At 38.1% G+C, this 25,455-nt stretch overlaps 2 protein-coding genes and 2 non-coding genes across 4 annotated transcripts; 3 read left to right on the top strand and 1 right to left on the bottom strand.

Moving 5' to 3' along the window:
* Positions 1–3,647: 3,647 nt before the first annotated feature.
* LOC101480440 (scavenger receptor cysteine-rich domain-containing protein DMBT1-like) lies at positions 3,648–13,575 on the bottom strand. Its single transcript, XM_004541919.6, has 13 exons — positions 13,427–13,575; positions 13,280–13,357; positions 12,974–13,000; positions 12,542–12,853; positions 10,425–10,715; positions 10,009–10,323; positions 9,641–9,928; positions 8,337–8,651; positions 7,851–8,150; positions 6,444–6,743; positions 5,936–6,250; positions 5,000–5,308; positions 3,648–4,901 (listed from the first exon to the last, which is right to left on the bottom strand). Exons 2-13 carry the CDS (start codon positions 13,329–13,331, stop codon positions 4,600–4,602), a joined length of 3,126 nt encoding a protein of 1,041 aa, XP_004541976.1. The 5' UTR covers positions 13,332–13,357; positions 13,427–13,575; the 3' UTR covers positions 3,648–4,599.
* Positions 13,576–20,511: 6,936 nt separating this feature from the next.
* Positions 20,512–23,988, top strand: rps12 (ribosomal protein S12). The gene is made up of 6 exons (XM_004541921.3): positions 20,512–20,609; positions 20,734–20,780; positions 22,000–22,116; positions 22,254–22,356; positions 22,651–22,752; positions 23,901–23,988. The coding sequence occupies exons 2-6, from the start codon at positions 20,767–20,769 to the stop codon at positions 23,961–23,963; spliced, it is 399 nt and encodes a 132-aa protein (XP_004541978.1). The 5' UTR covers positions 20,512–20,609; positions 20,734–20,766; the 3' UTR covers positions 23,964–23,988.
* On the top strand, positions 21,838–21,914 carry LOC111501327 (small nucleolar RNA SNORD101). The gene has a single exon (XR_002721474.1). It is a non-coding gene; the product is annotated as a small nucleolar RNA SNORD101 (small nucleolar RNA).
* LOC111501328 (small nucleolar RNA SNORD100) lies at positions 22,460–22,543 on the top strand. The gene has a single exon (XR_002721475.1). It is a non-coding gene; the product is annotated as a small nucleolar RNA SNORD100 (small nucleolar RNA).
* Positions 23,989–25,455: the final 1,467 nt, after the last annotated feature.

The raw sequence follows: 25,455 nt of genomic DNA, 5'->3' as shown, positions 1-25,455 counted from the left end.
TTATAACAAAGTGGAAGTGATTACAGCAATTAAATTAGGCCATATAAAATCAGAGAGTGGGGTCAATGGATGCTGAAGTGCACAGAGGTCCCCATTTTTCTGCAGAGTCAATCACTACAGACCTCCAAAGTTCATGTGGCCTTGAGATTAGATCAAGAACATTGCTTAGAAAGTCCCATGGCGTGGGTTTCCATGGTCGAGCTGCACCCACGCTACATATCACCAAGTGAAATGCAAAGCGTCGGTTGCAGTGGTTTAAAGCAGGTCACCGTTGAACTCTAGAGCAGTGGAGATGTGTTCTCTGGAGGGACACTTCTACGTCTGGCAAACCAATGGACGAGTCTGGGTTTGACACTTCCCAGGAGAATGGTACTTGTCAAATTGTGCCGAGTGTAAGTTTTGTTGAGTGGGGTTGTTGGTCGAGTTGGTTGGCTCCTTAGTTCCAGTGAAAGGAACTCCTAATGCTTCAGCAAACCAAGACATTTTGGGACTGTGTAATCCTCCCAACTTTGAGGAAAAAGTTTGTGGATGGCCTCTTCCTGTTCCAACATGACTGCACACCAGTGCACAAAGCAAGGTCCGTAAAGACATGGATGAGTAAGTATATGAAGTCAAAGGCTTCATATGTGTGTATAGTTTTCTAGTTGATTAACAATTGTTTTGGGTAAACTCACAAGTGTCCTAGTGACAACCAAGGTGAGCATGCATACAGGGCTAAATGAAATCCTGGCAACTTTTTGTCTGTTATTTAGTGCTTTTACTTTACAAGCCAAAATTTGTCTGTAACACAACTTACGCAGTTGTGTAAAAGGTACAATAGTTACCTGTGAACTTTGATGAAATGAAAGTGCCTAAGGAAATGTAGCAATGTGGTTATCTATCAATCTATGTGTGTGTATACATGTTTAGACATCTTTATGAGGACGGGAAATTGGCTTGCCACTATACTTGTAGGGGGACAAAATGCCTGTCAGTTTGAAGGCATTTTTGAGGCTCAAAATGTAGCTTTAGTGTCAGGGTTACAATTAGTTTATTGTTAGGTTTAGGCTAAGGGTTAGGGCAACACATTCATTCTTGATGGTTACGGTTAGGGTAACCGGCTAGGGAAAGCATTATGTTAAATAGATGTCCTCACTAAGATATGAAATAGAGTGTGTGTGTTTGTGTACTTGACTGGTTTCACAACTGAAGTAGACAGGCCACAACTCGAAGTGCACTCAGTCCTGTAGGTGTGTCCTTGCAGACAGGTAAGAGTTGTCCAAACCTGTTTACTTTGTGTGTGGTTGCGCCAGCAGTGCCTGCATATCTAGCACAGGATCACTCTGTGACTTTCCACTTCTCTCTGCGCTTCTGTCATTCCCACTCTGTCATTCAGTGTTTTTCTGTATTGGACTATTCCTGTTAATATAGCAGAAATGCCAGTCAAAGTGTTTTTTACAAGTGTGAGTGGTTCTACACAGGTACAGTACACAATCTTACTTGTCTTGTTCTTTTATTTTTAGCCGGTGATTAATATATATCACTGATACTATCAAAATATTGTGAGATGTGTGTAAAGTATTTACTTTTATAGACAATCTTACTGCTCTCTATGCACAACTCAGCAACTTTTATTATACAAGAAAACTTTTTATAACAAGTCACACAGCTATTAGTCTTGATAACGGATTAAATATGCCTTTTCAGATTAAGAAGAACCAAGAGAGAGTCTTTTCTATCTTAAACGCCAAGAAGATCCCCTTTCAACCTGTGGACATTTCTCAGAGTTCTGATGATAAGGATTTAATGAGGCAGGGAGCAGGAGATCCGACCGCGCTTCCTCCACAAATATTCAATGGAGACGTCTACTGTGGAGTAAGTCTCATAGAATAACTAATAATAAGCTGAACCTGCGATTCAAAACTTAAAATTATGATCAGATGTGTTTTATTTACACGCTTGCTGATGTCGTCACACAAAAAAAGAATAGAAACCATGTGGTTAGTCTAAGGCGTGGACACAGTTTTAAAATCAATATTTACACTGTATGCTAACTACTGGTTGTTCACACAGTTAAGCCAGGGGACAGAAATACATGGAGAAATGCATACATACCAATACTTTGACTTGTACACTCCCTGTTCATTCAATCACTCATCAGATTTCAGCCTTCCAGTTAGACTTAGTGAGACAAACTATTTGCTTGCAGAGTATTCCTTTCATCCTTCCAACTTACAAATGGTATATATACAGTTATATCAGAAAACTGAAAGATAGGAGGAAAGAACCTGATTGGCAGCTTTTGATACAGACATTTATGTACCCACAAGTAATGAAGCATGTTAACGTTTTGCCATAGCAAACTTTAGTTTGTGTAATACTTTAGTTAAGGACCGAATATCTCCAAAACATTGAAACCTTTTAACTGCACTATAGACTGTGTTCAATTTACTTTTTATAACAGATAAAGACTACAAGCATGCAAACAATGAATATTGCCAAAAATACCTGAAGACCCAACCCATCAAAAATAGCCAGAAAATTAAGATTTTTTTGGAACTGAGATGTTTATTAACCCATATAACAAAGGCAATTTTTTTTCCTATGTCATGTTGTGTATGATATATTTTTTTATTATATATTTATTATATATTTTCTGAATCACATTTGATACATTGGCAACTTTTTGTTAACAACAATGTTACTTTTAGTTAAAAAAAAGAGTTTTGTCCATAATATTTTGAAATTATGGCAAGTATTGATCGTGTTGATGAGATAGAGGTCTCAGACACTCATGAATCGAATATAATACCAAGGGCATTATAGGCTCAAAAAATGCTGTGGTACAAAGACAACATCAGAAAGAGGTGTGAAACAGTCCAGATAGTCTTTCCCAAAGATATTAATTATTTGACAGCAGTAAGCCAATCAGCCACAGCAGAAGCTGTTTTAAGATTTCAACTTTTTCCTGCCACAAAGCATCTTAATATTGTTTGTTTTTCTCATTCTCTTAAATCTGCCATTTTTTCCTTTTTTATTATCCAGTGCAAGAACAAATTCAACTGAAAGAATTGGGCTATAAAGAAATGCAAAGAAAGATAAAACAAGAAACCCTTATTGGATTAAAAAATGCGTACCCAACAGTAGGGTGCTGTTTTGCGTGTTCATGTGCAGTTGAGTTGTGTTTTTAATGGTTTGTGTCTTTTTGTGGGTTGTGAACATGAACATATGCTTACCCCAGTAAGCATAACTGTAGCTAATGGTGATCTCAGTTATCTGAATGTCTGGCTTGTTGTGTTGTATGTCATATTGGACAAATGTACAGTACACAGTGCAATATTTTTAAATAGGTTAATAATGCCTTTGTACTAATAGTGTTTTCACTCTGTTTCTCGGAATCCATCATGCATATCTTCTCTTTTACAGGACATCAGTGCATTTGACAATGCAATAGAGATGGAACAATTGGAGGACTTCCTTAAGCTCTGAAAGGAACAGTGACAACAACTACATTGCCATAACCAACTAAACCTGTTAAAGAGGTGTTTTTTGTTCTTTTTCTTACTTTGTTTTTACCCACACTTGTGTGATAATATATCATGTATTCAAGTTTCCTCAGAGCTAGTCCTAGAAATGCAGTTTTTTTTTAAATAAAAAAATGCTCAGAATAGAATTGCAAATGGCCTTCAGTGACATTTTTTATTTGTGAAGTTTATGTGAGACCACATCCTCTGTTCTCTTCGTGTAACACCTTCTGTGGGATTACTTGCATAGTAGCATTCAAGCTGTTGGTGTCCACTTATGCCTTCTTGTTCCAGTAGCCCACTATTGTGTGCTGTGCAGATGCCTCTGATGCTATGCTGGTCCTCATCCCCACAACACATGACCAGCACACCCTCTTTTTACGCATAAAGACACGATGATAAAAACAATCCTCTGGTTCTTGACAGGTCTTTGATAAACACAACCTTGGCTGAACAACTATACATGGCATATTACAATGTGTTTCATTTATTTAACAGGAGCTAACCTTCCAATGTGGCTGAATTAAAACAAGTTTGAAAGAAGAGTGGACCAAAATGGCTCCACAGTAAAGTGAAACACTCATCACCAGTGAGTGATGCAGAAGCAGTGTCCACAACTTACTGCTTCCATGTGGTGCTAATCAAATGCACTTGATTAACTTATTATCAGCAAGAAAAGAAGAAATAACAACGATATAAATGGTTTATATTACATTGATATTAAGAGTCTTTGAAGGAACTGAATTGAAGGATTTTTTGACGATGCTAACGCTGTAGAGACAGGCATACTCTCCGTGCTGTTCATGACTTATTGCAGCGAGCTCAAAATTGGCCAGGTAGAAGGCTGAGTGGCCAAATGCTGACTTTGATTCAGTAGTGTTTGTGTTTAAATGTATGAAATAGAAGATGCCTCTAGGGTATATAGAATGAACAGAGCAAGTGACAGTGAGGGTGCTGCCTCGAGAGACAGAAATTGTGTCAGGATTGGTGAGTTCCATTGCATTGGGGGACATCAGGGAGATGTTGGGTTTTTCCACTTTAACTGCAAACAACAATTTCCGATAATTGTGCAAAACAGAGGAAACAATGCACAAAATTACTGACCTACAACGGAAAGGTCAGCAGGATTTCCTTGAGGATAGTAGATGACTTCACTGGCCAACACCTTTTGATATTCACAGTAGTATGAACCCTTCTGACTAAAGTCCACTTTAGGGAAGACAAAGGTTGCAGATGCATGATCTGAGAATTTTTCCATTTGAAATGACCCTTGGGTTTTTTTCAGGAGAAATCTCCCACCCATGCGTTCTGTTACTAGCGTGCAGGTAATTTCAACTTTGTCACCCCACTTAACCTCTGCAGCAGGACTTATTGTGATTTTGGGCTTCTGTTGACCACCTGAAGCAGATAATAAATGGTTTTTGTGTAACAGCCAAAACAACTTTCTCAGGAGCAATGAGATAATTTGTCAGTTCAAAATGAGCTATGTCTCTTACCTAAGCAGATAACGCTGGCATCTTCATCGTGCCCACAGTTATTTTCTCCAAATCCATCGTGTGAACAATGAGTAAGTGCAGACTCTTGGCCTGAGCATGCCACATTATCCAGCCATACTGGACCAGAGCCTCTACCAAAATGGGCACTTAGAGGTGCTGAAATGGCATGACCGCAATCAAGCTGTCTGCATACCACATCAGCATCGCTCATTTCCCAATCGTCATCACACACAGTTCCCCACTGTCCTTTATAGAAGACCTCCACTCTGCCGGAGCATTCAACTGAGCCATCCACCAACCGGACTTGTGCTGCATAACAGAGCAGAAAGAGTGAATACAAGTACAATGGAAAGTCCTTAAAACAACCAAAAAGAAGACAAAACTATAAAAGGACTTGAAAGGATTCTTCTCTATATATTTTACAAAATGTTTGTATTAATGCATAAAAAACAAATACCAAAATATAATATTAATTGGATATTATATCGTTTATTAGTCCATTATGTTAGGCAAAAGGAGTATTGCAACAACTGTTTCAAGTCATGGGAAATATGACGTTTTCGCTTTTTAATGGATGAAGTCCATACTACTCAAGTCTATGTAAGATAAATAACTAGTAAGCTAGCTGAGCTTAGCTTAGCTATAAAGAAAGCATTACCTAGACTGGCTTTGTCTAACAGTGACCTCTACAGCTTTCTGTTTGGCAATACGTAGCAAGCAATAGGCAAAACAGTTGCTGGCTAATCCTACTCCCTAAGCCAGATAGGTGTAAAAAAAATGTACATTTTCTAAAGAAAAAAAACAAAAACGCGAAAAGAAAATAATTTTGTTAAACATTAATCTGCACATGGCTGACCAAATTAAATACGACAGTTTTACAATCCAGTGTTATAATTTGGAAATTTATGAAACCAACTTTGATATAAAAGGCCTTACCAGCACAGAGAACACCGGCATCATGTTCATGCCCACAGTCTTCTCTTGTAAAACCCTTCACCGAGCATTCTTGAAGAGAAGTCACGCTGTGGAAACAAGAAGTGCTAGCCTCCACCACTGACCCACTGCCTTGGCCAAAAAAAGCAGCACCAGGAGCATTCACGGCGCGTCCACACTCCAGCAGCTCGCACACCACTCCAGCTTTACTTAGAGTCCAGTCTGTGTCACATACTGCGTGCCACTGCTCGCCGTGACGTACCTCCACTCTCCCAGAGCACTCATCAGTACTGTTAACCAACCGCACTGCCAAGCTCCCTGTGAAGTAAACAAAAAATATAGCCACAGGTATATAAGAATATTCTTTTTTAAACTGTGACGTACTTAGTTATATTATACATTATTTAAATTCAGAAGACAATATCTTAAAAAGTAAGCAAAAGAAGAAGAAGAAGCAGAAGAAGAAGCTGCCAAAATTACATTTTGGCATTTTATTTTTGCTTCTTCTTACCTGTGCAGGAAACACCGGCCAATACAGTTGTGTCACAGGTTCTGTCCAGACCTGGTCTTTGTGGACACTGATTCAATGTAGGCTCCTTTCCATTGCATTCAATTTGATCATTCCAGGTCTGTCCTGTACCAGGGCCAAGTTGAATAAGCTTATGAGGACTCCCACAGTCCAACTGTCTGCACACCACTGCTGCATCATTCATGTCCCAGGATTCAGCACACACAGTCCCCCACTGGCCTTTGTCATAAATCTCTACTCTTCCATCACAACGAGTGGATCCACCGGTTAATCTCACGTTTCCTGGAAATGATAGCTGTTATATTAATGTACATGAAATACAACTTGACCCACACTGTATATAGTGCACTGTATGACTTTTTTTTGGTTTTGAACTAGGGATGTACTGCTGACTGATTAAGTGGTTAATATTTTTGTGTTGCATCACATTAATTTTGTGCTGGATCCAAACAGCAGTGGACAGTCGAAGCACGTAAAACATCTTTTATGTTGAAAATGTAGCCATACTGTAATATATCGACATGTATGTGATATCTGTAGAAGTTGGTCCAATGGAAATGACAGTTGAGAGAGGAACTCTATGAATGAGAGTGCTTGTTTGATACAAGGAGGACCTGTGGTTACTGGGCTTCTATGTTTTCATTCATGTTTACAGACATTACAGTTATCGTTATGCTTGGCTAGCAAGGCTAAATCCTTTTTTTGGTTTGTGGTTGCCATGCTGAGGAAGATGATCAAATTTGAAGCTTGGAGAAATGTTTCCATTCTTCTGACTGGTGGTTGTCAATAAAGCCAGTCAAAAGCCAGAGTGATGCTATTGGTATTATTGATATATGACGTTAGTTTTGTATATACACAGTGTCTTAGTGTTTGATTATTTTTAGTGACTGTGCTTGTGAAATCTTGATACTTTTGCTTCATGTCTGAGTAGGATGAATTTTTGTGTGGTATGTCGGGACTAAGCCTACTGAGCTTTTGACAGTATACGCAAAAACATAGCACACCTTAAAAACTCAGTATATAAGACTCTTGGAAAGTCTTCAGTTTTTGTGCCTTCTAATCTAACCTTTTAGTTGAACATAGTTTCCATATTTATTCTAGATACTCCATATCTAGATTGGTACCTGACAAATCACTGCTTGGGGTTTCATTGCATAATTATAAATCGGGTGTTTTGCATGAACACGGTGTTTCACTAAATCACTGGTCTTTTTTCTAAAGTTAGTCCAGTTTTCTGCATTTGTTCATGTAACTTGAAGCCCTTCTACCAATATTTAAAGGTTGTGTGAAAGGGCCAGAAACAATTTCCATCTTAGTTTTTTTAAAGAAGAATATAATGGATTCATTTTCTTTTTGAAAGTCTAATTTCAATTTGACATCAGACTTTACCTGAGCATACCACAGAGGCATCTTCAGTACCATCGGTGATAGATCTGGTATGGTCTCTAAACGTGCACTGCGTGAGAGAACTCTCTCTGCCGTTACAGCGAATCTCGTACCCTCTCAGATCTCGACCTTTACCAAATGACTCTGAGATCTTGACAGGATCTCCACAGTTCATCTCTCTGCACACCACAGCAGCTTCATTCATTCCCCAGTTAACATTAAATGCTTGTGACCAGTGTTCCCCATGGTGGACCTCCACTCTTCCTGAGCACAGGTCAGTCCCATTGATTAGTCGAATGGCAGCTACAAAGCACAGTAGAGAAAAAATATCAGCAATTCGTTGGTGTTCATCTGAAAGAATTGTATTAATTGAAGCTTCATCTGATATTGGTGTTGCAGAAATAACTGCTATGTAATCAATAACTGAACATTTTTTGGAGTACAAATACAAAAAGACACTTTGTGAAATGAAACATCAATAGTTTGTACCTGAACAAATCACTCCTGCATCTTCATCATGACCACAGTTATTCTCTCCAAAGGAGCGATGACTGCATTGCCCAAGAGACGTCTCATTACCCAGACAGTTGACATTATCCAGCCAGATCACTCCTTGTCCTTCACCAAAGAAGGCACCAGGTTTAACTCTCTGAGGTGTTCCACAGTCCATGGCTCTGCACACCACCTCAGCCTCTCTTAAGTCCCAGTCATCATCACACACTGTTCCCCACTGGCCGTCATGCAGAATCTCCACTCGGCCAGAGCATCGGTCAATGCCGTTCACAAGCCTTAGCGGTGGTTGACCTGAGGGCACACGTTAAACAAATAACAATAAATATTATAAGCTGTTGCTTTTCTTTGTTTTTTTTTAAGGTTGTCATCAATTTTAAAATTTGTTGTAACAGATTTTTTTATTTATTCATTTTTGGCGTCTTGGGGACAGCAGAAACTAGCTTTACAGCAGCATGTTGTGTAGCTTCATATCTATCCATCACACATGAGCAGACTACATGGCTGAGAGCCTGATTCAGAAATCAGTGTTGGCAATGGGAGTAGAACTCAAAGATTAAGAAGTGTTGCCCAATACTTTTCGCCATTTAGTGTATATCATGTAACAATCAGAGTTTGTGGATATAAATAAGACGTTAATGTCTTGAAAGATAATGCTTTTATAACAAGCTCTAGGTGCATAAAGGCAAAAAACAGGTCATTTTAGTCCATTGCTAGTTGGTTCCAGCCTGATGGTGTCATAATGTCAGGAGTAACTGAGATTGTGTAGATATAAATTACGTATTACTGTGGTGAAATAAAACTATACCTGTTGCAGGCAGGCAAACATTAAAAATAGGTCATTTTAACATGTTGCTAGGTGGTTGCCAGGCTACATAGTGATATAATAATATCTGATATAGATAAGAAACTTCAAAGTCTTAAGCTATGCCACGTTTAGTTGCTCAGCTCCTAATTGTAAAGAAGTAGTTGGTGGACAACAAAACAGACAGAAACACAGAGAATGCAGAAATGGCTTTATGAAGCCTTTATAAAAAAAAGTTAAAGTGCAAAACTGTAACCCATTCTATTGTCTTTGACTTGTGAGTGTCTGTCAGTAGACTGAGCCTTCAGGATTTTAGTTTAAATGCTTTTGATGAGCCTCAGACCTTTAAACACATTCACAAGTACATATTAAGTAAAAGAAATACTCCACATGAGCCAACCTTTTCTTTTAAAAGTTGTCCAAACATGACATTTGCTATTTTTGGAAAGCAGGATTGCAGCATGTCTGTATCTTTTACCTGCACATGCGAGAGATACACCTTCACATGACCCTCTGTGTTCTTGCAGTTGACACTGGCTGATAGAGTTCACATTATCAGAGCATCTACTTGTGAGCCCTCGCAGTGAGCTGTCACCAAAGTAGGTGTCTTTGGAATTTTTTGGAGCTCCACAGTCGAGCTCCTTGCATATGACTGTAGCTTCTTTAAGACCCCGGTTATTACTACAAAGTTTCCCCCATTGGCCATCATGGAAAACCTCCACTCTGCCAGAACAAGTGTCACTCCCATTTATCAATCTGACTGTCTCTGCAAAGCAAAATTTGGCATCATTGGGATTGTCATTAAAACTCAGTTTTGAGAAACAAACAGAACAGAGCCTGTGTTACCTGAGCACACAAGACCAGCATCTTCATTGTGGTCACAGACATGTTCTTCAAAATCTTTGTGAGGGCAGTCAGCGAGTAACATTTCATGACCAGTGCACTCCATCTCATCCAACCAAACCTGACCCTGGCCTCTCCCAAAGTAAGCCTTGTACTTGACTGAGAGAACATTCCCACAGTTCATCTCTTGACAAGCTACAGCTGCATCTTGCATCCCCCATTTGTCATCACAAACTGTTCCCCATTGTCCTTTATAGTAGATTTCAACTCTACCAGAGCAGCGATTAGTCCCATTCACCAGCCGAATGGGTTGACTGTCTGTTAAGAAAAAAAAAAAAAGTTAGGGGCATGGTTTTTCTTTCAGAAAGGGACAATCTAACAGTGTCAGTTTTACTGGCCATGTACCATGGCCAACTTACTTGCACAGACAACAGTAGCATCAACACAGCTTTCTCTGAAATCTTTAAGTTTGCACTGTGAGATTGAGTTCTCATTTCCAGAGCAAGTGGTTTTGATGGCAGACAGTTCATGTGCTTCTCCAAAATATGGTGTTTCATTCTGACCGAGAGGATCGCCGCAGCCGGCTTCTCTGCATGCCACCTGAGCTGCTTCCTTGCCCCAGTCATTGCAAACTCTTTTCCACTGACCCTTGTGGTAGACTTCCACTCTGCCATTACAACGAGTGGTTCCTTTCTCAAACCGCACATGTTCTGCAAATGATGTGGATATTAAACGTAATAAAATAATAATGTGTTTCATAAATAATAATACAATCAGCCAGTGTGTCTGTATTTCCCATAGTCTATATACAATAATACTACTAATTCTAGTGAAGATTTTAACTTTGTCAGAACCAAATTGGAAGAAACTGGCATCTAAAGCATATTACCAAAAGAAAACAAAAGAATGCCTTGGTGCATGCTTAATCATCCGTAAGTAAGTAAATCCCAAAAGGTTTATTCTGTTCATCTGGACGTAACGTTTTCAGTGGGAGAAACATTTCCTCACTAATCGAAGTGACTTCTTCAGTCTCAGCTGACTGCAGGTCTCCCCAACCTTATAAACAGTATATTTGAACAATAACTGAAACCAGCCTACTGAATGAACAATGGGCTGTGAGGTCAGTTCTTTGATCATTAATATGCAAATTGTCATGATCATTGATCAACAACAACTGGTCAAAGACAACTGATCAATGGCCATAAGTAGCATTCACAGAGAGTTGGGGAATGGCTGCAATCACAGTGCTTTAAGATGGTGAAAGATGCACCCTTAGGCCCCCACCTCGATTCAGAGATGGTCTTTCCCTTTTCACGTAAATGGACTCCTTGACTCCTCGCTCCAATCAGCGTTCCTCCACGATGTGTACATCCTCATCATTGAAAGAGTGTCCACTGGCCTGCAGCGAACTGAGACTGAAGAGGTCACTTGGATGAGTGACAAAACATTTCTCCCACTAAAAACGCTACGTGCAGATGAACAAAATCAACGTTTTGGGAAAGCAAAAGAATGTTAAAGGTCAATTGGAGAAATTAATACTGCTCTCATAAGTATCTGCTGATACCCTCAAGACTAGGAGAATGCTCTTGCCAGTAAAAAAAAAATCTGTCTTCCACTATCTCAAAAGCTCAAGTTTACTTCTCGAGAAGCCAAACTGTTAATTTTTTAATTGATATTAAATTCTTGATAATGCACAAAATAATTGTTTGTAATCAAAGCTAAACTTTTAATGTATCAAGAGTCATACACTGCAAATTGTTTTCAACAGGACTGTGTGCGTAATGTTTGATCAAAATGTTTTTTAGTGTCTGGGCAAGATAAACATACTAATTAATATATCTTAGCACAGTTTAAATACACTTTTTAAATATACTGACTCATGCATAAAAGTATGTGACATCATTTTTCTTTCCACAATAGAAGGAGCAAAAACGAAATTAAATCATAAGACATGTACGTTATCTTTAAATGCTATATGTATAGCACATTTTCTTCTTGCTTCTTTCAAGAAGAACAAATGTGACTCCATGATGGCTGTTCTCAAAGCCTAACAATTGTGGAAATGTTGCAGCAACGAGAAACCTAAACCACATAACATGGTGAGCTAACATAATTGCTGTGTTAGCTGGTTTTCTCTTAGGTTTTTTTTTTTTTTTTTGTTGGTTTTCTTTGGTTTTCTCTTAGGTTGTACAGGATTTCTCAACTTCAACAACAGTTCCACATTTTACGAAAAGGGGCAGTTTTGACATCTTGCTGATGTGAATGAATTCTGCCTGACTTCTGATAACTTTAACTGTTAATGCAGTGCTAGCTTAGCTTGGCAGAAAGACTGGAAAATGGTAGAATGTGACAAAAAAATCCACCTACCTAACCTAAACATGTTGCATTTGTTAAAGTGATATTATATTGGACTGAGAAAGCTGTTAACATGTGGCAGCAAAAAAATAAATGTCTTAGCACATTTTCTCGAAGAAAAGGTTTTCTATGAAGGTTTGTGAGGGAAAACAAAAATATGTCAAACATCATTGGGGCTTACCTGAGCAGACCACTCCTGCATCTTCATTGTGGCCACAGTTATTTACCCCAAACGGTTTGTGCTGACACTGAAGGATGGAAGACTCGTGCCCAGTACACTGTACGTCATCCAACCAGATCTCATCCTTTCCCTGTCCAAAGAAGGCGTCTTTTTTAGCCTCGATAGCTGTCCCACAGCTTAACTCTCGACACACCACCTCAGCGTTAGCAATGCTCCACTGATCGTGACAGACAGTTCCCCAACTGCCTTTGTGGAAGACCTCCACTCTGCCAGAGCAACGCGAAGGTCCGACCAGCCTAATATTCTCACATTCTGGATATGAAAAAAACAAAACCACAAAGGATGCACAATGTGTAACCTTGTCCTCAACCACATTTCACAATTTTTATCTTTTTAATGTAGAAATCAAAGTCTCATGAGTTACTTACTGACCTGTAAACTGCAGGAAACTCAACAGGCCTGCAGCAAAAATACATATCGCAAAAGTGATCTGATTAAGCCTGACAGCCCAGAGGTTTAGATATAAAACAGCATTCTTAAGTTAAAAGCCTTCACTGTAGTCAATAATTTGTCAAATATTTTACAAATCGGGAACATAAGAGGGTCCCGGATAATTTTAAATTCATCCGTTAAAAAATGTTTAACACTTTTCAATCATCTAAGAATATATCTCACTACACTCAAGAAAACACACATCCACATGAAGTCAAACTGAGACAAAAGCCTCCAGTAACTCACCAAGAGACAAGTGAAAAAGAAAATGTCGTTTTTCATCAAAAATGAGGATCATATTGTGTCTTCAGTGTTGGCCAGTCACTGTAAAATAATACCATAATACCTTAGTCATTTTGTTTTCACCAAAAGGTGTTTATATAGGCCTCTTACCTTTTTAAATCCTGCAAGACTGCTGCGCTAACAGAAGGACCTCAGAGTCTTTAATAAAAACGTTCTCATGTTCCCCAAGAACAGATCCAGTAACTATTTTAAATGAAAAGGTCCACCTGTATTGGACTGCAACCTGGACACATGTTGACTTTTTGATCAATCATTAAAGATGAGACGATGAGAGGGTTTTATCTTTTTTTTCCACAACGCCTGTGGAAATATTTAAAAGAAAAAGAAAACATTTAACTTAACTTATTAATGGAAGAAGATTGATGTCATTTTAGTAGAAAAAAACCCCCAAATTGGGCCATGAGTTTTCTTCAGAATTCATGCTGTTTTTCTCAAAACGGGATGTTTTGAGAAAAGTCTAGCAGAGATCCTGTATGAATAATATGACCACTTCTGCTTTTCCTCTTGTTACATGTCAGGAAGAAAGAAAAGCCTTTAAGAGAAAGCTACTCTTTTTTGGGTTTTAGATGGTTTACATTTTATGTATTTGTGTAACAGTAAAATTTAAAATAACTTATTATGACATTTGGCAAATCAGACCATTTATTCTTCTTGCAGTGAGCATATGTCCGCATATGAAACTATGCTGTATTTCCTTATGTTTCTATATTGTATATTATTTTAACACACAGTGATACTACACTTCAAAACTGAGCATGTTCAATAGGCTTATGGGATTGAATTAATAGGAAATAAAAACAAAGTTGTTAATTTATCCAACTTTCTAATATTGTATCATCAGCAAGGTATCTATGGAACTCCAAAGTGTTCAAAATTAAATAAATAAATAGGTCAAGATGAAATAAATAACTATGTGAATAAATAAGACACAGATATGTAATGTGAGAATGATATTGTGAAATCATGGAACACATTTTGAAAACAATGCTCATTATTGTGAAATACATTACATTCTGCTATATAAATGTACTTATTATTGTGAAATATTATTTCATGGTCATTATTTTTCACAATAACAGAGATTATTCCTGAGGCATTTTATTTATTTCCAGCGGTTTATATTCCAAAATGACCTTTTTTCAAAGTCAGTCTTTATTTCAAAATCCCGTTTTTCCCGATGGTCTATTTATTTCATAATGCGACTTTTCAGCAGAATGACTTTGTCTGTCAATCAATGTAAGTGGGCTGGACCTTTGCACCTATTGGCTTATCGTTTACCATCGACTAGTTTTCCTGGATACAGGTGTTGTGCCAAAAAGTGATTGTCTGCCAGAAACTGATTGCCGTCCGCGGGAGCGCGCGCAGCCGCTTAAAGCTGCAGCGCCCGGATTACTTGCGTTGCCAGCTACTTCCGTGCAACTGATATAACGTGGGGGAAAAAACCCCAAACACATTTATGCCTTTGTTATTAGGCAAAGGTATGCATTTATGGAGCTTTAACGTTTCTTGTAACCGAATTATGACGCTTATCAGAAGGTTGCTTTCAGTGTGTAGCGCAGTCACGAATGACTACACGCATCACGATGGAATAATTAATGCCTACAGGTTTAGTATGCCTACTCTCGTTGTTCATATTTGTTATAAGACTGTCGAATAGTAGTTAAAACAATAAAGACCTATTGTGCCAGTATCACCATGACTCTTTCTTGTTTGTTCAGAATAACGACTGAGAACATGGCATTTTAGCGCTACCAAAAAGTGATTGTGGCCTATAACTTGTCACTGAAACAATATTTCGGCTTCAAACGTGTTGGATATATTCCAGAAGGGTTACATGTGATATATTATATCCCAAAAACTCTCCAAGAACTGCTGAATAACTTGTACAGGAACAATAAAACTGATAATATGCCATTTTCAAGCTGCCAAAAAGTGATTGTGGACTATAACTTGTCACTGAAACAATATTTCTGCTTCAAACTTGGCGGATGTCAATTAGAAGGGTCATATGTCAAATATTACATCTCAAACAGTCCCTTAGAACTGCTGGATAACCTGTAAAGGAACATTAACATTGATAATATGCCATTTTCAGCCTGCCAAAAAGTGATTGTGGCCTATATCTTGTCACTGAAACAATGTTTCTGCTTCAAACTTGGTGGATGTCATTCAGAAGGGTCCTATGTGACATATTATATCTCAAACACCTTCCAAGAACTGCTGAAAAACTTTTAAAATAACATTAATACCGATAATATGTCATTTTCAACCTGCCAAAAAGTGATTGCCACCTATATCTTGTCACTGAAACAATGTTTCTGCTTCAAAAATTTTGGATATCATCCAGAAGGGTCATATGTCAAATATTACATCTCAAACAGTCCCTCAGAACTGCTAAATTACCATTAAGGGAACAATAAAACTGACAATATGCAATTTTCAACCTGCCAAAAAGTGATTGTGGCCTATATCTTGTCACTGAAATACTATTTCTGCTTCAAACTTGCTGCATGTCATTCAGATGGGTCATTTGTCAAATATTATATCTCAAACAGTCCCTTAGAACTGCTGAATAACTTGTACAAGAACAATAACACTGATAATATGCAATTTTCAAGCTGCCAAAAAGTGATTGTGGCCTATAACTTGTCACTGAAACAATATTTCTGCTTCAAACTTGTTGGATATATTCCAGAAGGGTTACATGTGATATATTATATCCCAAAAACTCTCCAAGAGCTGCTGAATAACTTTTAAAAGAACATTAATAACGATAATATGTCATTTTCAACCTGTGCATAAAAAGTCAAATTTCAAAAATGTTAAAAATAATACAAAAAAAGGATAATGGCCAAATGGAAACAGGTGGGAGGAGATCTGCTTAAACACATTAAGAACACCAAGTAATAGGAAAGACAAAACAAACGGTAATAAAAATGTCATTCCAATACAGCACTTATTAATTGAAACGAAAACCAAAAACAAATAACAATTACATCCAATTAAAGAAGAAACCACCAGTTAAAATTTCAAAATGTGTTCCATGATTTCACAATATCATTCTCACATTACATATCTGTGTCTTATTAATTCACATAGTTATTTATTTCATCTTGACCTATTTATTTATTTAATTTTGAACACTTTGGAGTTCCATAGGGTATCATCTTAGGTACACCTTGCTAGTACATGGTTAGACCCCATTTTGCCTTCTGAACTGCCTTAATTCTGTGTGACACATATTCATCTGACATTTTGTCCATGTTGACATGACAGCATCACACAGTTGCTGCAGATTTGTTGGCTGCACAGCCACAATGTGAATCTCCCCATCCTAAAAGTGCACTGCTGGATTGAGATCTGGTGACTGTTGAGGGCATTTAAGGACAGTGAACTGAGTGTCATGTTTGAAGAAACCAGTTTGTGATGATTTGTGCTTTGAGGAATGGAATGGTGCTTTGTCCTGCTGGAAGCAGCCATCAGTACACATCTGCACACTGTGGGATGGACACTGTCAACTGCATTACTCAGGCAGGCTGCGTTCAACTGATCTTCTACCGATGTGGAACTACACTCAAAGGCATCTGGCCCTAACGCTTAACACATTCAATGCCACTTAAATCACCTGTCGTCCCCATTCTGACGCTCAGTTTGAACTTAATGAGGTTGTCTTAGCCATGTCTACCCTACTAAATGCATTGAATTGCTGCCACGTGATTGGTTGATTAGATATTTGAGTGAATGAACAATTGAACAGGTGTACTTTATGAAGTGGCTGGTAGGTATATTTCACTTGCGTGTTAAAGAGTCTTATTACTTTGGAGGCCAGAAGGTCTGAACATTATGAAAACACTTCCTGGCCCGTTGTATTAAATATTGCCTTTTTTCTAACATTAGTGAATATCAGTAACAGAACTAGAAAAGAGAATTAGAGAATACTTATGTTTGTAATGGACAACAAGTTAAGCACATATTGACATCTGGGTAAATCATTGCAGGATTTGAAATTCTCTGATGGGAAATTAGATCACATCTTTATTTGAACAAGAAGGCAACACGCGTGACCTGATAAACAGGGTGATTATGTCACAAGCAGGATAATAGTCTAACAAGTAGATAGGCATAGAAATAGTGTCATTGCATTGCTAGGAACACAGTTATCAGTTAATGCGCAGCTGTTGTGACCTTATGTTCTTGCTTTAAAGCAGTACATATCTAAACTTAGTGGCATTATTTAAAGCGTTTACTTTAATGCATCACTTCTCATGAATGACTAAATTATTTTGACCAACCTTTATTTAAATATTGCATTAATATAATTAAAATTGTGTCTAAGCACTTAAATGTGAGTCTGTCCTTAAGATGTCCTTGTTTAAGTTACTGTGTTCGTCTCTGCAAGATATAGTGTGAGGGTAAACTATGATGTTATTTTTGTCATGTTTCGGCTGTGTGCAGGCAGGAGAGGACCCAAACTCACGGGGAATAAACTCAAAAGCACTGCTTTATTGCAGACTCGAGGAAAAGATACAGAATTAAACTATACTGGGAAAATACAAACTAAACTTCACAGTGAGGCACACAAGGGAACACACAGCATGAGGGACAACGCAACATGGAACAAAGCGAGACTCTGACATAAATACACAGAAGGTAATGAGGGAAGTGGAAGCACATGGGGAACACAGCTGTGTCATGATCCTGGGCCATGTTGGCCCAGTATTCTTAGTTTCATGTATTTTGTTCCTTATTTAGGCCATGTTTCCTGGGTTGCTCTGTTACGTTGTTCCCTAAGTGTTTTCCCCTTGTGAATCTTACCCCCTGTGTGCCCCTCTGTGTATTTGTGAGCCCTAGTCTCTCCTTGTGTTTATTCCATGTTTTCCCCAGCCTGTTATGTCTGTTCTCCCTGTGCTCTCTCTCCTCCTGTCTGAACCTCCGTGTACTTCCTGTTTTACTTTGATAATCTCTCGTCTGTATGCGTCATGTTATGTTCACTCCTGCCCTGTCTCGTTATGGTTATCTGTGTCAGCTGTCTTCCCCGTGTGTTAACCCTCTGTGTATTTATGTCTGCGTCTCCCTCGGTTCGGTGTCGCGTTCTCCCTCATGACTGTGTGCCCCTCCGTGTGTTTCCTTGTAAGTCCGTTCCTTAGTTCTTCCCAGTTTAGTTTCATGTTATTTTGTATCGTTGTCATCTTTATCAGCAATAAAGCTGTATTTTGAGTTCAGCCCTGTTTTCCGTGAGTGTGCGTTTGGGTCCTATTTCCTGCCTGCCACACAGCCAGATCATGACAAGCTGAGGACAATTACACATGACAGCGCGTAGAGGACATGAAACTGAAAATGCTGACACCAAGACACGGACCTTAAACATAACACAGAGAGTACACAGAGAGAACATGACGGAAAGAGGAAAACACAGAACATGAGGAGTATGAACAAAGCACAATAACTCACACCACTATATACACGGTCACACAGAGGGAGACAAAGGGGGATAAAGACATGAGGGGAAATCTAGTAAATTAACCTGAACAACTTAGGACCCATAGAATAACAAATTAACAAATGACACAGGAACACAGGAAAACTAAGAACGCTAGGTAAAATGACCCAGGATCCTGGCAATTTTGCTATCTTGTTTACTTTTTCCCCCTGTCTGAATCCGGAATGACTACATCCCGTACAGAACAGGTGTAAAAAGTATTTTGATTTGTTGTAGTAAAATGAAGAATGGAAACTCACTAACAAATTTCTAAACTAATCATTTATGCGAAATGAAAATTGGTGTGAATTTGAGAGAAAAAGATTCAAAAGACAAATTCAAATTCAAATTTTATTTGTCACGTACACAGTCATACACAGTACGATATGCAGTGAAATGCTTGGACAACTGCTCGTGACCTAAAGAAAACAAAAAAAGGAAAAGGCTATGCATAAGATAGGAAATAAATATGAAAAATTAAAAAGGGAAATAAATATGAAAAATTAAAAAGGGTAAATTTTACTAGGAAGGAATAAAATATAAATTAAGGTTAAAAAGGAAATAACTGTACAACACAAATTAGAATGAAGGGTAAATTTAACTGGGAAGGAATAAGATAAAATATATAAATTAAAGTTGAAAACAAAATACACAATATAGAACTATATAAGAATGTATGAAGAAATATAAATAAATATATACACAATAACAGCAGCTGTACAAGTATTAACTGGAAATGAAGAATATAATGTCCAGTGTTGTGCAATCCACATCATGTCTTCTGCAGTGCAAATATGCTTAAATCCAGGCAATTCTTTTTGACTTTAAAGCTGAAATGATAAAATCAGTGTCTAATGTTAAAGCAACAGAGCTCCAATGAAGCTCAAGTACAATAAAATGTGATGCAGTCTTAAATCATGCATTATAAAGTTCTCTGCAGAGCAATTTATTGCTGTAAGTAGACTTTAGAGATGCATAGGGGGCAATTTTTTCCACTTCACTAAAAAGCCAGGAAGTAGCACGGTCACGGTTTAATGTGGCTCCTTTAAAAATACAGCATCACTCTTCCTATGAATTTGCTCTGATTATCTACACATCAAAGAAGATGCTTATTTATTGTATTGTATGCTGTTTTGTTTTCTACTCATCTCATGTTGTTGTTTCCATATTCATGTGAGAGCTGGTTAAATGTATTTATTTATTTATTAGTTGGTAGGGGAGATCATATTTTATGTTATTATGTTTTCTATTGAAAAAATCTATTTCCTAAAATTAAAAAAAACAACACATTTCTGAGGAAAATTATGCATCTTTTGCATTTATGGATTATTATTTACGTTTTATCTTTTTTTTTAACGTTTTCTTAAAGTTTAAACTTCTTTGGTTTGCTTGTTTTCCTCTAAACATGTAAAGGAAGAAAATTCCAGTAAGATCAAAATCCACTGTTTCTGAGGAGGATCAGTGTTTACACTGTGAAAATGTCCAATGGGAAATGTTGAATGACATTAAGAAGTACCCCATATGACGAGTTTATCTAACGACATGAATAAATGTGCATCTGTCCTTGAGATGTATTTGTCTGAATTGTGTCTGTTGGTCATAAAACGTGTTTTTCGCCGGTATTGGCAGGCCTGAATAATATCTAGGAGGCAACTTGTAGTTTCAGCTGTTAACTAAAGCTACAACAGGCAACTTAGCTGGCGCCACAGTGAGGCGCAGATGGGGCCTGCTGGTGTTAAATTCGCGTCGCGGGCTTATGACGTCCTCTTTACTCGCTGCTTATCTGCAGGAAAGGTGCGTTCCCTCAACTCCTGACACAATCGTCTGGATTAATCAAACATCCTAAGTTGTACATTCATAAGAGTTGGCGCTTTACAATGGATAATAACTTTTATATCACATTTCTTCTTCATTGCAGAACTTTTAGTTCACCATCCATCGCAAATCTACAATGGCCGAGGAAGGGTGAGCAAGACATTTCTGTATGATGACTTGATAATAAAAGTTACTTAAACGAGCCGTAGTTAAACTACAGCCGAAATTTGTTTAGGAGAGGATAGTGACCTTGTAAACATAAGCTTTTTGGTAACAGTGTGCTTTATAGCATAAAAGAGAATATTTCACATGAGACAAGTTGCTAGCTTAGCAGGGATAGAGGTTCAGTTATACTACCCCCACGCATGTAGCAATTTACTATAAAATTGAATTGAATAGCCCTTTATTGTCATTGTACATGTACAACACAATTGTACAACACCAACTGTGTAGGAATAAAATGTAACAGGTCACCAGCCAGATAAATTGCAAACAGGAGAAATGTATACAGTCACAAGAAATGTGTGCAAAAATGAGAGAAAGGCACATAATAGAAAGCTCATAGATAAGTCATGTCCATAGTCCGGTCCAGGGGGCTAATGTTTAACAGGTTTATACAATCACACAATAGTAAATCTAGTTTAAAATTAACCTGAGATACTGATATGCGGCAGCTTCACTGACGTTTACAATTCCTCTTCCCTTTAATGATCACTAGTGTAATCACCTTGATCTTTGTTATATTGCTCTTCATATGTGAATACAGTCAAAGGGTTTAGAAGTAGTAGTCCTGCCTTTAGTGCAGCTATGTATGAAAAATATATGTGGAGTCTTAAACAGGCATGTTTTTCAGTAACTTGAAGTCTTCTCACTGATCTGAAGTATTTAAGGGCTTTGACATGCTAGCAGTAACTTATTTGAAACCTAGTGACAGTGTTGTGTAGAACACTGACTCAGTTGGCCTTTCTTCAGCTCAGATTTAAATGATTGAGAAGCCAAACATGTACACCTTGATGGAATATATCATGTCGTCAGCAGTCTGGCTGCAGTATTTACAACTAATTGTAACTTGGCAAGAGAGGAGTTCCAAACCGTCGTAGTCCAGTTTAGATGCAGGAAGGCTTGATAAACCTGGTATAGATTTAGGTTTTTAGTCTGGATATTATTCTGAAATTTCATTGTGTTTTTCTGCCAGCTGAGCTTTTGTGCATGACTGATGATCCCATCTTTTGTCGGATACCCCTTCACTCTACAATGAGTGAGACGCTCGCCGCTCTGACATGCCAAAAGCTCAGCTGAAGAGGCCCCAATTTCTTGTGCTCATCTTCCTCAAAATTTTAAGATTTTTTTTTTATCTTACTTCCAACAGCAGTCCTGCCGGAGGTGTGATGGATGTCAACACCGCTCTCCCTGAAGTGCTCAAGACCGCACTCATCCACGATGGCCTAGCCCGCGGTATCCGTGAGGCTGCCAAGGCTCTGGACAAGTAAGTCTTAAACCTTTTAGAGAGCTTTAACTTAAAACGTCTGAGCCATCCTATCAGTTTAAAGTGTGAATGGTATAATGTAGTAGCCTTTTAATGTGAGTTCTTTTTTTTTTTTTTTTTTCCCTGTTCTTTCATAGACGTCAGGCCCATCTCTGCGTCCTTGCTGCCAACTGCGATGAGCCCATGTACGTCAAGCTGGTGGAGGCCCTCTGCGCCGAGCATCAGATCAATCTCATCAAGGTACTGAATTTGCTTGGGTTTGGTTTGATGTTCATGGACAGTTGGACTGCGTTCTTCTATTTATTTTTTTTAAACCAGTTGCATAAAGTGAATGTAGCACTGCTGTATCGCTGATGACAATTTGGCTCCCTCTACTGAACACTGTGAGGAGATTGCCAATTGTTACCCAATTTCTGTCTGAGATACAGTTGAGCTTGGACTATAATGCACTATTCTACCCGTGCTTATTATTATTTTTACTGTGTTGACTTAAATTCATTCATGAAGTTGAAGTGACCTTTTAAACTCTGGCAGGTTGATGACAACAAGAAGCTTGGTGAGTGGGTTGGTCTGTGCAAGATCGACCGCGAGGGTAAACCACGCAAGGTGGTTGGCTGCAGCTGCGTCGTTGTTAAGGTAATTATGTTGCTTTCTTTCTTTGGCTAGTCTGAATTCACTTGATTAGCCTTTTGATCTATATAGGAAACCTTAAATGGGAATTCAATGAGATCCCTCTAACATAACAGCGAAAGAAACAGAGTTATGAGTTAGGACTATATTTGCCAGTCAAGTGCAGTTGCTGTGCCTCATGCCATGCAGCTGTTTAACTCCTGGCTAGAGAGGAGCCAGCGTACAAGCCCCGTCATCTGCCTGTGGTGTCCGGGGTCCCTAAGGATGGCTACATAGAGTACCAAATGACAGTAGGCAAAAAAAGGTGCTATAAAGGCAATCCATGCAATTCCTCTTCCCTTTAATGATCACAATACAACTTTATTTGTCTAGCACATTTAAAACCAGAGGTAGCCAAAGTGCTTCACATCATCCAATAAAACAGTAGTAAAGTACAAAAGCAGATAGCAGAGAAGCTAGCAGGTGGAAGGCATTGATTAACCAAGTATACAAGTACGCAGATAAGCAAGCAAGACTTAACGATAAAAACAATAAAACAATATAGGCAAAGAAAGTGAAGGGCAAGAAAGTACACTTAAAAGGCATGCTGTAGGAGGCCGGGAAGGCTAAGCTAAAAAGGTGGGGTTTCAATTGAGACTTGAAGGTCTGGATTGAATCAGACGTGTGAATAGTATGATAGTATTATAAGTAAGCAGTAGGATTTTGAAATCAATGCAGTGTTTAATTGGAGGCCAGTGAGAAATGGGGTGATAGACTCAAACCTACGATTACCAGTTAGAAGGCGAGCCACGGTGTTATCACTAGTGTAGTTATAAAATCAGGGTTGGTGTATTTAACTCAGTCTAAGCAGCATACCTATACCACAGCTGCAGTAAACATGTGTGCCTGAACTAAATGAAATTCAGAGGTGAGTTGTGTTGACACGGTGTAACAAGCTGATCACCTCCACACTGCATTGAGCCATAATTTATGACAAAGACTGAAACAAGTAGTGTTTAAATATATCTGGAGACATGTTAATTATAGCTCGTTATGTTTCCCTTGCGTAATAAACTTACATTTATTTCCAAATGGCTGTTTAATGTTTGCAGGCATACATGTCTGTGATGTTGGGCTCAGTTGACCTTAATTTTATTTATTTATCCCCCCTACAGGATTATGGCAAGGAGTCCCAGGCCAAGGATGTGATTGAGGAATACTTCAAGTCCAAGAAATGAAGTGTCAATAAAACAATGAAATGAAGCTCTGGAGTGTGTTATTGATTTGAGTTGCTTGGTTGGATATTGAGCATTATTTTACTGTGTACCAATCTTGTTGCTTGGTTAGTGCATCATTTCATGAGCTCTTTCTCCAAATTGAAAATTTCAGATTTATTTATTTATTTATTTTTAATTTTGAAAAAGCTCTTTGCCCTCTGGATAACATTGTTACTGCTTAGCCAGAAAACGTTGATGGTCAAGCAGCATGGATCCCAAATTTGTGAGTATGAACGAGTGAAACTTGAACCGTGCAATGCGCAGTTTTGAAATTCACACCATTGGAGCATCTAGTAAAAGTTCAAATCCTGGTGACCTTAACTTGACCTCAAGTTGAGTCCACTTACTATGATTTAGGCTCCATGGAGTGTTGCTGTCTCTTAGCTGGTTTGACTGAAAACTAAAAAGCCAGTCAGATAATGAACATTGTTGAAGCTTTCAAAACATCTTTAAAAACTTATATAAGTGTAATACTGAATGCCTCCCAATGTATTACATACAGAGCTTTGAAATGTTAAAACGCAAACATCAAATGAACACTTAAATGGAACATTATCCAAGAAAGAATATAAAGGAATAACAGTTACGTAATTGGAGAGAAATGAAATAGTTGAGGTGAATACCATCGAAGTAATTGGTTTTCTAGATTGTTCTATTTGCTATAGTACTAGTGTCAAAAAATGACATGAAAACCAGTTCTAATAAACAGCGCTTATGTATTATTATTATTTATTTATTTATTTTTACATAAAATGATGCATGTGAAATCCTTTTGCACGAGAAGCTTACCATTTACCTTGTGCAGCTTGGCAGGTTTGCATACGTTTCCTCAGGTTACAATCGAGTACACCAAAAAGCCAGACTATCACGAGTTTGTTGCATAATTCTTTTATCAAGTATGACTTGAAATATTTCAATCCTTTGATTTTGGAATTAATTATAATGGGTTATAACTCAAGGAAATCATACATCAAACCTGATAATTAGAATATTTCCTAAGATCATTAATTTATAATACAGAAATGCCCAGCTTCATTTAAATGGAACTCAATGGAGTCTCCTTTGCCTCAAATTACTGCATCAGTTTGTGGCCTTGCTGAGTTGATAATCAAAGTCCAGTTTGCTTTGACAGCAGCCTTCAGATTGTCTGTATTTTGGAGTCAGATTATTTTTCCATCTCTACAGAGAACACGTGTTCATGTTAGATTCAGTTGGGAAGGTTTGGTACTGCAAGCAGGAGCCAGGTTTTGCTGGAAAAAGGAAATTGGCATCTCTATAAAGATTGTAAGCAAATGGATGCATGAAGTGCTTTAAAATCTCCTGGTAAATGGTTGTATTGACTTTGGACTTGATAAAACATAATGGACCGACTACCATCAACACTAGTATTTGACATGAAAATCCAAATCATCAGACTGAAAAAACTTCACTGGGTGAATCTCCACTCTTCCTC

This window comes from Maylandia zebra, linkage group LG15 (assembly GCF_041146795.1).
Source record: "Maylandia zebra isolate NMK-2024a linkage group LG15, Mzebra_GT3a, whole genome shotgun sequence".
In the NCBI taxonomy this organism is placed as follows: domain Eukaryota; kingdom Metazoa; phylum Chordata; class Actinopteri; order Cichliformes; family Cichlidae; genus Maylandia; species Maylandia zebra.
This window is presented reverse-complemented; position numbering and strand designations above follow the sequence as displayed.